Here is a 15699-nt window from a genome sequence, read left to right as displayed (position 1 = left end):
TAGATGTTTAACCCATCAGTTAACCCCGTCACAGGATATAGCAGCAATATTATGTCTGGATAGATGTTTAACCCATCAGTTAACCCTGACACAGGATATAGCAGCAATATTATGTCTGGATAGATGTTTAACCCATCAGTTAACCCCGTCACAGGATATAGTAGCAACATTATGTCTGGATAGATGTTTAACCCCGACACAGGAAATAGCAGCAATATTATGTCTGGATAGATGTTTAACCCATCAGTTAACCCCGACACAGGATATAGCAACAATATTATGTCTGGATAGATGTTTAACCCATCAGTTAACCCCGTCACAGGATATAGTAGCAACATTATGTCTGGATAGATGTTTAACCCATCAGTTAACCTCGTCACAGGATATAGCAGCAACATTATGTCTGGATAGATGTTTAACCCATCAGTTAACCCCGTCACAGGATATAGTAGCAACATTATGTCTGGATAGATGTTTAACCCATCAGTTAACCCCGTCACAGGATATAGCAGCAACATTATGTCTGGATAGATGTTTAACCCATCAGTTAACCCCGTCACAGGATATAGTAGCAACATTATGTCTGGATAGATGTTTAACCCATCAGTTAACCCCGTCACAGGATATAGTAGCAACATTATGTCTGGATAGATGTTTAACCCATCAGTTAACCCCGTCACAGGATATAGTAGCAACATTATATCTGGATAGATGTTTAACCCCGTCACAGGATATAGCAGCAACATTATGTCTGGATAGATGTTTAACCCATCAGTTAACCCCGTCACAGGATATAGTAGCAACATTATGTCTGGATAGATGTTTAACCTCGTCACAGGATATAGCAGCAATATTATGTCTGGATAGATGTTTAACCCATCAGTTAACCCTGACACAGGATATAGCAGCAACATTATGTCTGGATAGATGTTTAACCCATCAGTTAACCCTGACACAGGATATAGCAGCAATATTATGTCTGGATAGATGTTTAACCCCGACACAGGATATAGCAGCAATATTATGTCTGGATAGATGTTTAACCCATCAGTTAACCCCGACACAGGATATAGCAGCAATATTATGTCTGGATAGATGTTTAACCCATCAGTTAACCCCGTCACAGGATATAGTAGCAACATTATGTCTGGATAGATGTTTAACCCATCAGTTAACCTCGTCACAGGATATAGCAGCAACATTATGTCTGGATAGATGTTTAACCTCGTCACAGGATATAGCAGCAACATTATGTCTGGATAGATGTTTAACCTCGTCACAGGATATAGCAGCAACATTATGTCTGGATAGATGTTTAACACATCAGTTAACCCCGTCACAGGATATAGTAGCAATATTATGTCTGGATAGATGTTTAACCCATCAGTTAACCCTGACACAGGATATAGCAGCAATATTATGTCTGGATAGATGTTTAACCCCGTCACAGGATATAGCAGCAACATTATGTCTGGATAGATGTTTAACACATCAGTTAACCCCGTCACAGGATATAGTAGCAATATTATGTCTGGATAGATGTTTAACCCATCAGTTAACCCTGACACAGGATATAGCAGCAATATTATGTCTGGATAGATGTTTAACCCCGTCACAGGATATAGCAGCAATATTATGTCTGGATAGATGTTTAACCCATCAGTTAACCCTGACACAGGATATAGCAGCAATATTATGTCTGGATAGATGTTTAACCCCGTCACAGGATATAGTAGCAATATTATGTCTGGATAGATGTTTAACCCCGTCACAGGATATAGCAGCAACATTATGTCTGGATAGATGTTTAACCCCGTCACAGGATATAGCAGCAACATTATGTCTGGATAGATGTTTAACCCCGTCACAGGATATAGCAGCAACATTATGTCTGGATAGATGTTTAACCCCGTCACAGGATATAGCAGCAACATTATGTCTGGATAGATGTTTAACCCCGTCACAGGATATAGCAGCAACATTATGTCTGGATAGATGTTTAACCCCGTCACAGGATATAGCAGCAACATTATGTCTGGATAGATGTTTAACCCCGTCACAGGATATAGCAGCAACATTATGTCTGGATAGATGTTTAACACATCAGTTAACCCCGTCACAGGATATAGCAGCAACATTATGTCTGGATAGATGTTTAACCCATCAGTTAACCCCGTCACAGGATATAGCAGCAACATTATGTCTGGATAGATGTTTAACCCCGTCACAGGATATAGCAGCAACATTATGTCTGGATAGATGTTTAACCCCGACACAGGATATAGCAGCAACATTATGTCTGGATAGATGTTTAACCGCGTCACAGGATATAGCAGCAATATTATGTCTGGATAGATGTTTAACACATCAGTTAACCCCGTCACAGGATATAGCAGCAATTTGATGCCCGACTGCACAGTTGATGACGTGGCACGCAGCCATTGGTGCAATGTAATAATTACAATTGAGTCAGCCTGGAATGTGACCACGTAAATCAGGGGATTCCAAAACTCTCCTCCGGGACACAAAGCCTTCCATGTATTGTAGCTATTCCACAGCTAGTTCACCTGATTCAACTTGTCAACTAATCTTAAAGCCCTTGACTAGGTGAATCAGGTGAGTTAGTTCAGGAATACAACAAAGTGGTGAAATGTTTGGGTGTCCCAGAGGAGAGGTTTGAGAACCACTGACTTTAATGGCCCTAAACCTGATTGAACTGTGACACCTACACTGACTTAAATGCCCCTAAAACTGATTGAACTGTGACCCCCACACTGACTTAAATGCCCCTAAACCTGATTGAACTGTGACCCCCACACTAACTTAAATGCCCCTAAACCTGATTGAACTGTGACCCCCACACTGACTTAAATGCCCCTAAACCTGATTGAACTGTGACCCCCACACTGACTTTAATGCCCCTAAACCTGATTGAACTGTGACCCCCACACTGAATTAAATGCCCCTAAACCTGATTGAACTGTGACCCCCACACTGACTTTAATGCCCCTAAACCTGATTGAACTGTGACCCCCACACTGACTTTAATGCCCCTAAACCTGATTGAACTGTGACCCCCACACTGACTTAAATGCCCCTAAACCTGATTGAACTGTGACCCCCTTACTGACTTAAATGCCCCTAAACCTGATTGAACTGTGACCCCCATACTGACTTGCATGCAGCAGATCTGAGACTGTCTGAATGGCTTACTCCCTCTAGATAATCTCGCTCTCTCTCTTTCTCTTTCTCTCACTTTATTTTTCTCTCCCTCTATTTCTCTCTCATTCTCTCTGTCTCTTACCATCATTATCCTCCTATTTTTCCTCTTCCTCCTTATTATCAGCTATCTGAGCTGCTTACCGATCGCTGCAGCTGTACATAGCCCATCTGTAAATAGAATATTATATACCTCATCCCCATATTGTTTAAATTTACTTTTTTGCTCTTTTGCACACCAGTATTTCTACTTGCACATCATCTGCTCATCTATCACTCCAGTGTTAATTTGCTCAATTGTAATTATTTCGCTGCTATGGCCTATTTATTGCCTTACCACCTCACGCCATTTACACACAATGTATATTGACTTTTTCTATTGTGTTATTGACTGTACGTTTGTTTATTCCATGTGTAACTCTGTGTTGTTGTCTGTGTCACACTGCTTTGCTTTATATTGGCCAGGTCACAGTTGTAAATTAGAACATGTTCTCAACTGGCTTACCTAATTAAATAAATATGAAATCAAATGTAAAAAATCATTAAAAAATCATCATTATCCCTCCCCCTACACTCATCTCTCTTTTCATCTCTCTCTTCCTCAGACATAGATGAGTGTAATGAGACCGCTGGTATCTGTGGAGTGGGCGGGGACTGCCAGAACCAGAAAGGAAGCTACAGTTGCCTCTGTCACCCTGGATACAGTAACTACGACAACAAACAGGCTCAGTGCTCAGGTGATTGTAGAATCTGCTACTATGACGTGTTGCTTCCCACGACATGATACATTACAATACGATAACTTTGTCTCTTAGAAGAGGAAGGCCTGGATTGGAAATATAACTAGGCTCCTATTTTAACAGTCCTAAATTACAGCTATATTTAACAACCACTACATGACCAAAAGTATGTGGACAACTTCTCGCCGAACATCTCTTTCCAATTCATGGGCACTAATATGGAGTTGTTCCCCTCCTTTGCTGCTATAACAGCCTCCACTCGTCTGGGAAGGCTGTTCACTAGATGTTGAAACATTGCTGCAGGGACTTGCTAACATTCAGCCACAAGAGCATTAGTGAGGTCGGGCACTGATGTTGGGCGATTAGGCCTGGCTCACAGTCAGCATTCAAATTTATTCCAAAGGTGTATGATAGGGTTGAGGCCTCTGCGCAGGCCAGTCAAGTTCTTCCACACCGATCTCGACAAACCATTTCTGTATGGACCTCGCTTTGCTGTAACAGGAAATGGCCTTCCCCAGACGGTTGCCACAAAGTTGGAAGCACAGAATTGTCTAGAATGTAATTATATGCTGTAGCTTTCAGCTTTCCCTTCACTGGAACTAAGGGGCCTATCGTGAACCACGAAAAACAGCTCCAGATCATTAGTCCTCCTCAACCAAACCTTACACTTTGCACTATGCATTCTGGCATGTAGCAGTCATCTGCCAAACACAGATTAGTCCGTCGGACTGCCAGATGGTGAAACATGATTCATCACTCCAGAGAACGTGTTTCCACTGCTCCAATCACGGTGAGCATTACACCGCACCAGCCGACGCTTGGCATTGCACATGGTGATCTTAGTCTTGTGTGCGGCTGCTCGGCCATGGAAACCCATTCCATGAAGTTCCAGATGAACAGTTCTTGTGCGGACGTTGCTTCAAGAGGCCGTTTTTAACTCGTAGTGAGTCCTGCAACTGAGAACAGACAACTTTTACGCTCTATGCACTTCAGCACTCGACAGTCCCATTCTGTGAGTTTGTGTGGCCTACCACTTCGCGACGTAATTGTTGTTGCTTCTAGATGTTTCCCCTTCACAATAGTATCACTTACAGTTGACCAGGGCAGCTCTAGAATGGCAGACATTTTACAAACTGACTTGTTGGAAAGGTGGCATCCTATAACGGTTTCACGTTGAAAGTCACTGAGCTCTTCAGTAAGACCATTCTACTGCCCGTGTTTGTCTATGGAGATTGCATGGCTGTGTGCTTGATTTTATACACCTGTCAGCAATGGGTGTGGCTGAAATAGCCAAATCTATTCATTTGAAGGGGTATTCACATACTATTGTATAAATAGTGTAGAGTAACAAAATATAACTTCAAATAATATAGCACAAAATAACATAACATAATATAACATAACACAATATAACATAACACAATACAACATAACACATTAGAACATAACATAATGTAACATAACATATCATAATGTAACATAACATAATATAACATAACACAATATAACATAACACATTAGAACATAACATAATGTAACATAACATATCATAATGTAACATATCATAATGTAACATAACATAATGTAACATAACATAATGTAACATAACATAATGTAACATAACATAATGTAACATAACATAATGTAACAACATATCATAATGTAACATAACATAATGTAACATAACATAATGTAACATAACATAATGTAACATAACATAATGTAACATAACATAATGTAACATAACATAATGTAACATAACATATCATAATGTAACATAACATAACATAATGTAATATAACATAACATATCATAATGTAACATATCATAATGTAACATAACATAATGTAACATAACATAATGTAACATAACATAATGTAACATAACATAATGTAACATAACATAATGTAACATAACATAATGTAACATAACATAATGTAACATAACATAATGTAACATAACATATCATAATGTAACATAACATAATGTAACATAACATAACATATCATAATGTAACATATCATAATGTAACATAACATAACATAATGTAACATAACATAATGTAACATAACATATCATAATGTAACATAACATAACATATCATAATGTAACATAACATAACATATCATAATGTAACATAACATAACATATCATAATGTAACATAACATAACATATCATAATGTAACATAACATAACATAATGTAACATATCATAATGTAACATAACATAATGTAACATAACATAATGTAACATAACATATCATAATGTAACATAACATAATGTAACATAACATAACATATCATAATGTAACATATCATAATGTAACATAACATAATGTAACATAACATATCATAATGTAACATAACATAACATAATGTAACATAACATAATGTAACATAACATAATGTAACATAACATAATGTAACATAACATATCATAATGTAACATAACATAATGTAACATAACATAACATATCATAATGTAACATAACATAATGTAACATAACATATCATAATGTAACATAACATAACATAATGTAACATAACATAATGTAACATATCATAATGTAACATATCATAATGTAACATAACATAATGTAACAAAACATAATGTAACATAACATAATGTAACAACATATCATAATGTAACATAACATAATGTAACAAAACATAATGTAACATATCATAATGTAACATAACATAATGTAACATAACATATCATAATGTAACATAACATAACATAATGTAACATAACATAATGTAACATAACATAATGTAACATAACATAATGTAACAAAACATAATGTAACATAACATAATGTAACATAACATAACATAATGTAACATAACGTAATGTAACATAACATAACATAATGTAACATAACATAATGTAACATAACATAATGTAACATATCATAATGTAACATATCATAATGTAACATATCATAATGTAACATAACATATCATAATGTAACATATCATAATGTAACATATCATAATGTAACATATCATAATGTAACATATCATAATGTAACATATCATAATGTAACATATCATAATGTAACATAACATATCATAATGTAACATATCATAATGTAACATATCATAATGTAACATAACATAATGTAACATAACATATCATAATGTAACATAACATAATGTAACATAACATAATGTAACATATCATAATGTAACATAACATATCATAATGTAACATAACATAATGTAACATAATGTAACATAACATATCATAATGGAACATAACATAATGTAACATAATGTAACATAACATATCATAATGTAACATAACATAATGTAACATATCATAATGTAACATAACATATCATAATGTAACATAACATAATGTAACATAATGTAACATAACATATCATAATGTAACATAACATAATGTAACATAATGTAACATAACATATCATAATGTAACATAACATAATGTAACATATCATAATGTAACATATCATAATGTAACATAACATATCATAATGTAACATAACATAATGTAACATAATGTAACATAACATATCATAATGTAACATATCATAATGTAACATAACATAATGTAACATAACATAACATAATGTAACATACCATATCATAATGTAACATAACATAATGTAACATAACATAACATAATGTAACATATCATAATGTAACATATCATAATGTAACATAACATAATGTAACATAACATAACATAATGTAACATAACGTAATGTAACATAACATATCATAATGTAACATATCATAATGTAACATATCATAATGTAACATAACATAATGTAACATAACATATCATAATGTAACATAACATAATGTAACATAACATAATGTAACATATCATAATGTAACATAACATATCATAATGTAACATAACATAATGTAACATAACATAACATAATGTAACATAACATAATGTAACATAACATAACATAATGTAACATAACGTAATGTAACATAACATAACATAATGTAACATAACATAACATAATGTAACATAACATAACATAATGTAACATAACATAACATAATGTAACATAACATAATGTAACATAACATAACGTAATGTAACATAACATAACATAATGTAACATAACATAACATAATGTAACATAACATAACATAATGTAACATAACATAATGTAACATAACATAACATAATGTAACATAACATAATGTAACATATCATAATGTAACATAACATATCATAATGTAACATAACATAATGTAACATAACATAACATAACATAACATAACATAATGTAACATAACATAACATAATGTAACATAACATAACATAATGTAACATAACATATCATAATGTAACATAACATAACATAATGTAACATAACATAATGTAACATAACATAACATAATGTAACATAACGTAATGTAACATAACATAACATAATGTAACATAACATAATGTAACATAACATATCATAATGTAACATATCATAATGTAACATATCATAATGTAACATAACATAATGTAACATAACATATCATAATGTAACATAACATAATGTAACATAACATAATGTAACATATCATAATGTAACATAACATATCATAATGTAACATAACATAATGTAACATAATGTAACATAACATATCATAATGTAACATAACATAATGTAACATATCATAATGTAACATAACATATCATAATGTAACATAACATAATGTAACATAATGTAACATAACATATCATAATGTAACATAACATAATGTAACATAATGTAACATAACATATCATAATGTAACATAACATAATGTAACATATCATAATGTAACATATCATAATGTAACATAACATATCATAATGTAACATAACATAATGTAACATAATGTAACATAACATATCATAATGTAACATATCATAATGTAACATAACATAATGTAACATAACATAACATAATGTAACATAACATATCATAATGTAACATAACATAATGTAACATAACATAACATAATGTAACATATCATAATGTAACATATCATAATGTAACATAACATATCATAATGTAACATAACATAATGTAACATAACATAACATAATGTAACATAACGTAATGTAACATAACATAACATAATGTAACATAACATAATGTAACATAACATAATGTAACATAACATAATGTAACATAACGTAATGTAACATAACATAACATAATGTAACATAACATAATGTAACATAACATAATGTAACATATCATAATGTAACATAACATAATGTAACATAACATAACATAACATAACATAATGTAACATAACATAATGTAACATAACATAACATAATGTAACATATCATAATGTAACATAACATAACATAACATAATGTAACATAACATAACATAACATAACATAATGTAACATAACATAATGTAACATAACATAACATAACATAACATAGCATAACATATCATAATGTAACATAACATAACATATCATAATGTAACATAACATAATATAACATAATGTAACATAACATAATGTAACATAACATATCATAATGTAACATATCATAACATAATGTAACATAACATAATGTAACATAACATAATGTGAACTAACATAATGTGACATAACATAATGTGAACTAACATAATGTGACATAACATAATGTGAACTAACATAATGTGACATAACATATCATAATGTAACATATCATAACATAATGTAACATAACATAACATAATGTAACATAACAGAATGTAACAACATATCATAATGTAACATAACATAACATAATGTAACATACCATAATGTAACATAACATAATGTAACATATCATAATGTAACATAACATAACATAATGTAACATAACATAACATAATGTAACATAACATAATGTAACATAACATAATGTGAACTAACATAATGTGACATAACATAATGTACCATAATATAATGTAGCATAACATAATCTAACATAACATAATATAACATAATAAGCCAAAAGATAACATAAAATAATGTAACATAACATAATTTAACATAATATAACATAACATAATATAACATAACATAATCTAACATAACATAATGTGAACTAACATAATGTAACATATGCATATCTAGCCTATCCTTTGATTCATTAAGTGATTTACAACAGTGAGTGGATACATTTTGTAATGGGTGGCTGCATATTACAGTAAGGTCTGTCCTTCTGTTTCTGTAGGTAGTGTTATTACAGAGACTCTCTGTTCCACTGGCAGCTTCCTCTTCCTAATATAATGTCCCAAATGACACCCTATTCCCTATGCTACATTAGACTAGGGCCCTATTCCCTATATAGTGCACAACATTAGACCAGGGCACATAGAGCACTCTATAATAGGTTGTCATTTGGGATGTGTCCTAGGATGATTACCATGGAAACATTTCAGCACTGGTGTGCTGTGGGTTTCTGGGGGTTTTAATCTCCACCTCAACTTCCTCTCTGTCTCATGTCTTCATTTATATCTTAGTTAGTTGGTATCTGATGGTAAACATGGTTACCCATGGCAACAACTTTGATCTACTATTGGGGTGTTGTGTTGGTGTGTAGTGTTGTTGTATTGTGGTGTGTTGTAGTTGTATTTATTAAGGATCCCCATTAGTTCCAGCCAAGGCAGCAGCTAGTCTTCCAGGGGTCCAGCAACATTAATAACCTCTCTGGGATAGGCGGGATGCAAATGTCCCCACCTGGCCAATTGGCAGGAAAAATGCAGAGCGCCAAATTTAAAAAAAATGCTATAAAATTCAAACTTTCATTAAATCACACATGTCTGTGTATTTACCTTTATTTAACTAGGCAAGTCAGTTATTTTCAATGAAGGCCTAGGAACAGTCGGTTAACTGCCTGTTCAGGGGCAGAACGACAGATTTGTACCTTGTCAGCTCTGGGGTTTGAACTTGCAACCTTCCGGTTACTAGTCCAACACCACTAGGCTACCCTGCCGCCCCAGGCGTTGTGAATCCAGCCAACATGTCAGATTTCAAAAAGGCTTTTCGGCGAAAGCATAAGAAGCTATTATCTGATGATAGCACAACAGTAAACAAAGAGAGCATAGCATATTTCAACCCTGCAGGCACCACACAAAACTCAGAAATAAAATATAATTCATGCATTACCTTTGACAAGCTTCTTTTGTTGGCACTCCAATATGTCCCATAAACATCACAAATGGTCCTTTTGTTCGATTAAGTCCGATTAAAAACAGCTTCCACTTTGAGCAACATCACCACAAAATATCTCAAAAGTTACCTGTAAACTTTGCCAAAACATTTCAAACAACTTTTGTAATACAACTTGAGGTATTTTTAAACGTTAATAATCGATCAAATTGAAGACGGGTCTATCTGTTTTCAATACAGGAGGATCACAAACCAACGCTACTTTTCAAGTCTTGCGCTACTCTGAAACAGTACACATAACGTTACCCTAATCCAAGATGGCCGTACTTCTTCATTTCACAAAGGAATAACCTCAACGAAATTTCAAAGACTGGTGACATCCAGTGGAACTGCAAACAAGTGCCTAAGAAATATCGTTTCCCAATGAGAACTCACTGAACAGACAGTGACCTCAAAAAATAATAATTCTGAATGGTTTGTCCTCGGGGTTTTTCCAGCTACAGAAGTTCTGTATACTCACAGACATGATTCAAACAGTTTTAGAAACTTCAGAGTGTTTTCTATCCACATCTACTAATAATATGCATATCTTATATTCTTGGCATGAGTAGCAGGAAGTTGAAATTGGGCACGCTATTTATCCAAAAGTGAAAATGCTGCCCCCTAGCCCCAAGAGGTTTTATGGCAGTTTAAAAACATTACAAAACATTCACAATAGATTTCACAACTCACTAAGTGTTGTGTTGTGTTGTTGTGTGTGGTGTAGTGGCGTGTAGTAAGTAGTGTGTTGTGTTGTTGTGCACGTGTGATGGTGCTGTGTTGTGTTGTTTTGTGTTGTTGTGCAGGTGGGATTGTGTTGTGTAGGTGTGATTGTGTTGTGCTGTGTAATGTTGTGTTGTGTTGTGTTGTGTTGTGCTGTGTAGTGTCGATCCCGGTGTGATGGTTGTGTTTTGTAAAATGTACATGTTGTGTTGTGTCGATCCAAATGTGATTGTTTTGTTTTGTGTTTCCTTTAGTACTGACCTGTGACCAGTTCAAAGCGAATGAGACTCCTGGACAGGTGAGTTTTACATTACCTGGACCCGATGAGTCCTTATACATCAGCTGAACCGCTAGTCATAGAATCTCCATTATGGCATCATTATCTTGAATGGGGAAGCCCGTTCCACTCATTCTAGATCTGTAGCTGAACCATATTTGAATAGGGAAGCCTGTTCTACTCATTCTAGATCTGTAGCTGAACCATATTTGAATAGGGAAGCCTGTTCCACTCATTCTAGATCTGTAGCTGAACCATATTTGAATAGGGAAACCTGTTCTACTCATTCTAGATCTGTAGCTGAACCATATTTGAATAGGGAAGCCTGTTCTACTCATTCTAGATCTGTAGCTGAACCATATTTGAATAGGGAAGCCTGTTCTACTCATTCTAGATCTGTAGCTGAACCATGTTTGAATAGAATAAACATTTATAGAATATGGCATTAAGCAGTCAGTAAAATAACCAGAACATTTATAGAATACGGCATTAAGCAGTCAGTAAAATAACTAGAACATTTATAGAATATGGCATTAAGCAGTCAGTAAAATAACTAGAACATTTATAGAATATGGCATTAAGCAGTCAGTAAAATAACTACAACATTTATAGAATATGGCATTAATCAGTCAGTAAAATAACCAGAACATTTATAGAATATGGCATTAAGCAGTCAGTAAAATAACCAGAACATTTATAGAATACGGCATTAAGCAGTCAGTAAAATAACTACAACATTTATAGAATATGGCATTAATCAGTCAGTAAAATAACTAGAACATTTATAGAATATGGCATTAAGCAGTCAGTAAAATAACTACAACATTTATAGAATATGGCATTAATCAGTCAGTAAAATAACCAGAACATTTATAGAATATGGCATTAAGCAGTCAGTAAAATAACCAGAACATTTATAGAATATGGCATTAATCAGTCAGTAAAATAACCAGAACATTTATAGAATATGGCATTAATCAGTCAGTAAAATAACCAGAACATTTATAGAATATGGCAGTGAGTAGTCAGTAAAATAACCAGAACATTTATAGAATATGGCATTAATCAGTCAGTAAAATAACTAGAACATTTATAGAATATGGCATTAATCAGTCAGTAAAATAACCAGAACATTTATAGAATATGGCAGTGAGTAGTCAGTAAAATAACCAGTAGATGTGAAGGTATATTATCCAATAGGTCTATGATTTCCAAATACTGCAACTCACTATTGCATTGTTTTACATTCTTGCTCTTTCATTTTCTCTCTCTCTCTTTGTCTCTCATTTTCTCTCTCTCTCTCTCTCTCTCTCTCTCTCTCGCTCTCTCTCTCTCTCTCTCTCTCTCTCTTAGACCAGTTTAGAAACACGTGTTTTGATTGATACATTTCAGTGCTCTCTTCTGGGACTACAATGTAAGTCTTGCTTTAAACGTTTTTACCCACATGAAGTTAATGAACTCCTCCTCTCTCTCAGACTGTCCCAGGTTTAGCTGGTCTCCTGTCTCTGATGAGGAACAGCTGTCTGGCATTAAGTAACTCTGGGGACGCAGCCGGAGGGAGACTGACTGGAGAGGTGTTACTGGAGGTAAACCAGTACACACACGCACACACGCACGCACACACACACACACACACACACACACACACACACACACACACACACACACACACACACACACACACACACACACACACACACACACACACACACACACACACACACACACACACACACACACGCAAGGACTCACACAAGCATGCACACATACAAACACACACGGTTCACTCACTGCCTGTTTCTTGTTTCTACTTCCTGTCCGTAGAATGTCTTCACGGAGATGGACGGCCTCTTGTCTCACGCTATCCTAAACAACAGCCGGGAGGTGAGTGGGTTGCTAGGCACCGTGGAGGACGCCATGAGGTTCATCGGGCCGCAGCTCAGGGACACCCACACCACCATGGAGACAGACCACACAGGTAACACACACACACACTCCTGAACACACACACACTCACACACATCTTCTTTCACCTTAATCCTTGTCCTTGTACACAGCAACTGAGCTTGCAGTGAGGAGGGGACAGACTCCGCCCACTGGGCCAATCAGCCTGGCCAATGACAACGCTCGGCTGGACACCAGCTGGGAGACAGCCACCGGCAACGGGACATACCCAGGTAGGATACTCTTCATCATCATCCCCACCATCATCATCATCATCTCTATAACTAAGTACTATATATTTTAGTACCAGTAACTTAAAAAAAATGGATTCCATATTTCCTGCTTATTCCAGAAGTCTTCCAACCTGAAAAACCTGGGGATTCTGGGAAAGTTACAAAACATTCTGGTAACTTGTTTCATTCTGTGCTTCCCAGGTTTCGCTCTGGCTGGGTTGGTGTCTTACAAGAAAGTGGAGAAATCTGTCAACAACTCCTTCCAGTACCTCACTGACACAGACACAGACACAGCAACCGCCACAGCATCAAAGCCTAGCTACCAGATCAGTTCCAAGGTGGTAACAGCCTTTGTCAGTAACCCAGCAACAGACCACCTCACCCAGCCTGTCATCCTCACCTTCAAACATCTACAGGTATCACTTAAATATACTATAATACCTGAAGTTAATATATGATGTATGTAAATATTATAGCATATTATAATCGTACATCTACAGCTAGGACTTGTTTCATATACATTTTCAAATACAAGCTAGATTATACAGGGATGGCAAAAAGTATTGGCCCCCTTTCTAATTTAGTCTACTTTTGCGTATTTTTGATACTGAATGTTATCAGATCTTCAACCAAAGCCAAATTTTAGATAACTCTCAATTCCCCAGTGTGAAAAAGTAATTGACCCTTACACTCAATAACTGGTTGTGCCACAATTAGCTGCAATGACTGCAACCAAACACTTCCTGTAGTTGTTGATCTGTCGCTCACATCGCTGTGAAGGAATTCTGGCCACTCTTGCATGTAGAACTGCTTTAATTCAGTGACATTTGTGGGTTTTCAAGCATGAACTGCCCGTTCCAAGTCCTGCCACAACATCTCAATTGGGATTAGGACTGGACATTGACTAGGCCAGTCCAAAACTTCAAATTTGTTGCTTTTTAGCCATTTTCATGTAGACTTGATTGTGTGATTTGAATCATTGACCTAGCTGTACTTCAGCTTCAGCTCACAGCCTGACATTCTCCTGTAGAATTATCTGATACAGAGCAGAATTCATGGTTCAGCTCACAGACGGAAGGCCTGACATTCTCCTGTAGAATTCTCTGATACAGAGCAGAATTCATGGTTCAGCTCACAGACGGAAGGCCTGACACTCTCCTGTAGAATTATCTGATACAGAACAGAATTCATGGTTCAGCTCACAGACGGAAGGCCTGACATTCTCCTGTAGAATTCTCTGATACAGAACAGAATTCCTGGTTCCTTCTAATAAGGCAAGTCGTCCAGGTCTTGAGGCAGCAAAGCCTCCCCAAACCATCACACTACCACCACCAAGCCTGACCGTTGGTATGAGGTTCTTACTGTAGAACACAGTGTTTGTTTC

General features: G+C 35.0%; 1 protein-coding gene across 5 annotated transcripts in view; it reads left to right on the top strand.

The window, feature by feature from the left end:
* Window positions 1-15699, top strand: part of LOC110512397 (adhesion G protein-coupled receptor E1) — a 98325-nt gene that overhangs the window by 18632 nt on the left and 63994 nt on the right. For all 5 annotated transcript variants that reach the window (XR_005035420.1, XR_005035421.1, XR_005035419.1 and 2 more), the window contains 6 exons: window positions 3825-3956; window positions 12116-12159; window positions 13614-13724; window positions 13963-14116; window positions 14196-14315; window positions 14517-14731. Coding sequence is in view for 2 of the 5 variants with exons in the window: in XM_036939981.1 (XP_036795876.1) it covers window positions 3825-3956; window positions 12116-12159; window positions 13614-13724; window positions 13963-14116; window positions 14196-14315; window positions 14517-14731 (776 nt within the window). In the remaining 3 variants the exon portion in view is untranslated. The remainder of the gene's footprint in view (window positions 1-3824; window positions 3957-12115; window positions 12160-13613; window positions 13725-13962; window positions 14117-14195; window positions 14316-14516; window positions 14732-15699) is intronic.

This window comes from Oncorhynchus mykiss, chromosome 13 (assembly GCF_013265735.2).
Source record: "Oncorhynchus mykiss isolate Arlee chromosome 13, USDA_OmykA_1.1, whole genome shotgun sequence".
Lineage (NCBI taxonomy): Eukaryota > Metazoa > Chordata > Actinopteri > Salmoniformes > Salmonidae > Oncorhynchus > Oncorhynchus mykiss.
The sequence above is the reverse complement of the archived record's forward strand: the minus strand, read 5'-3'. Positions and strand labels throughout refer to the sequence as shown.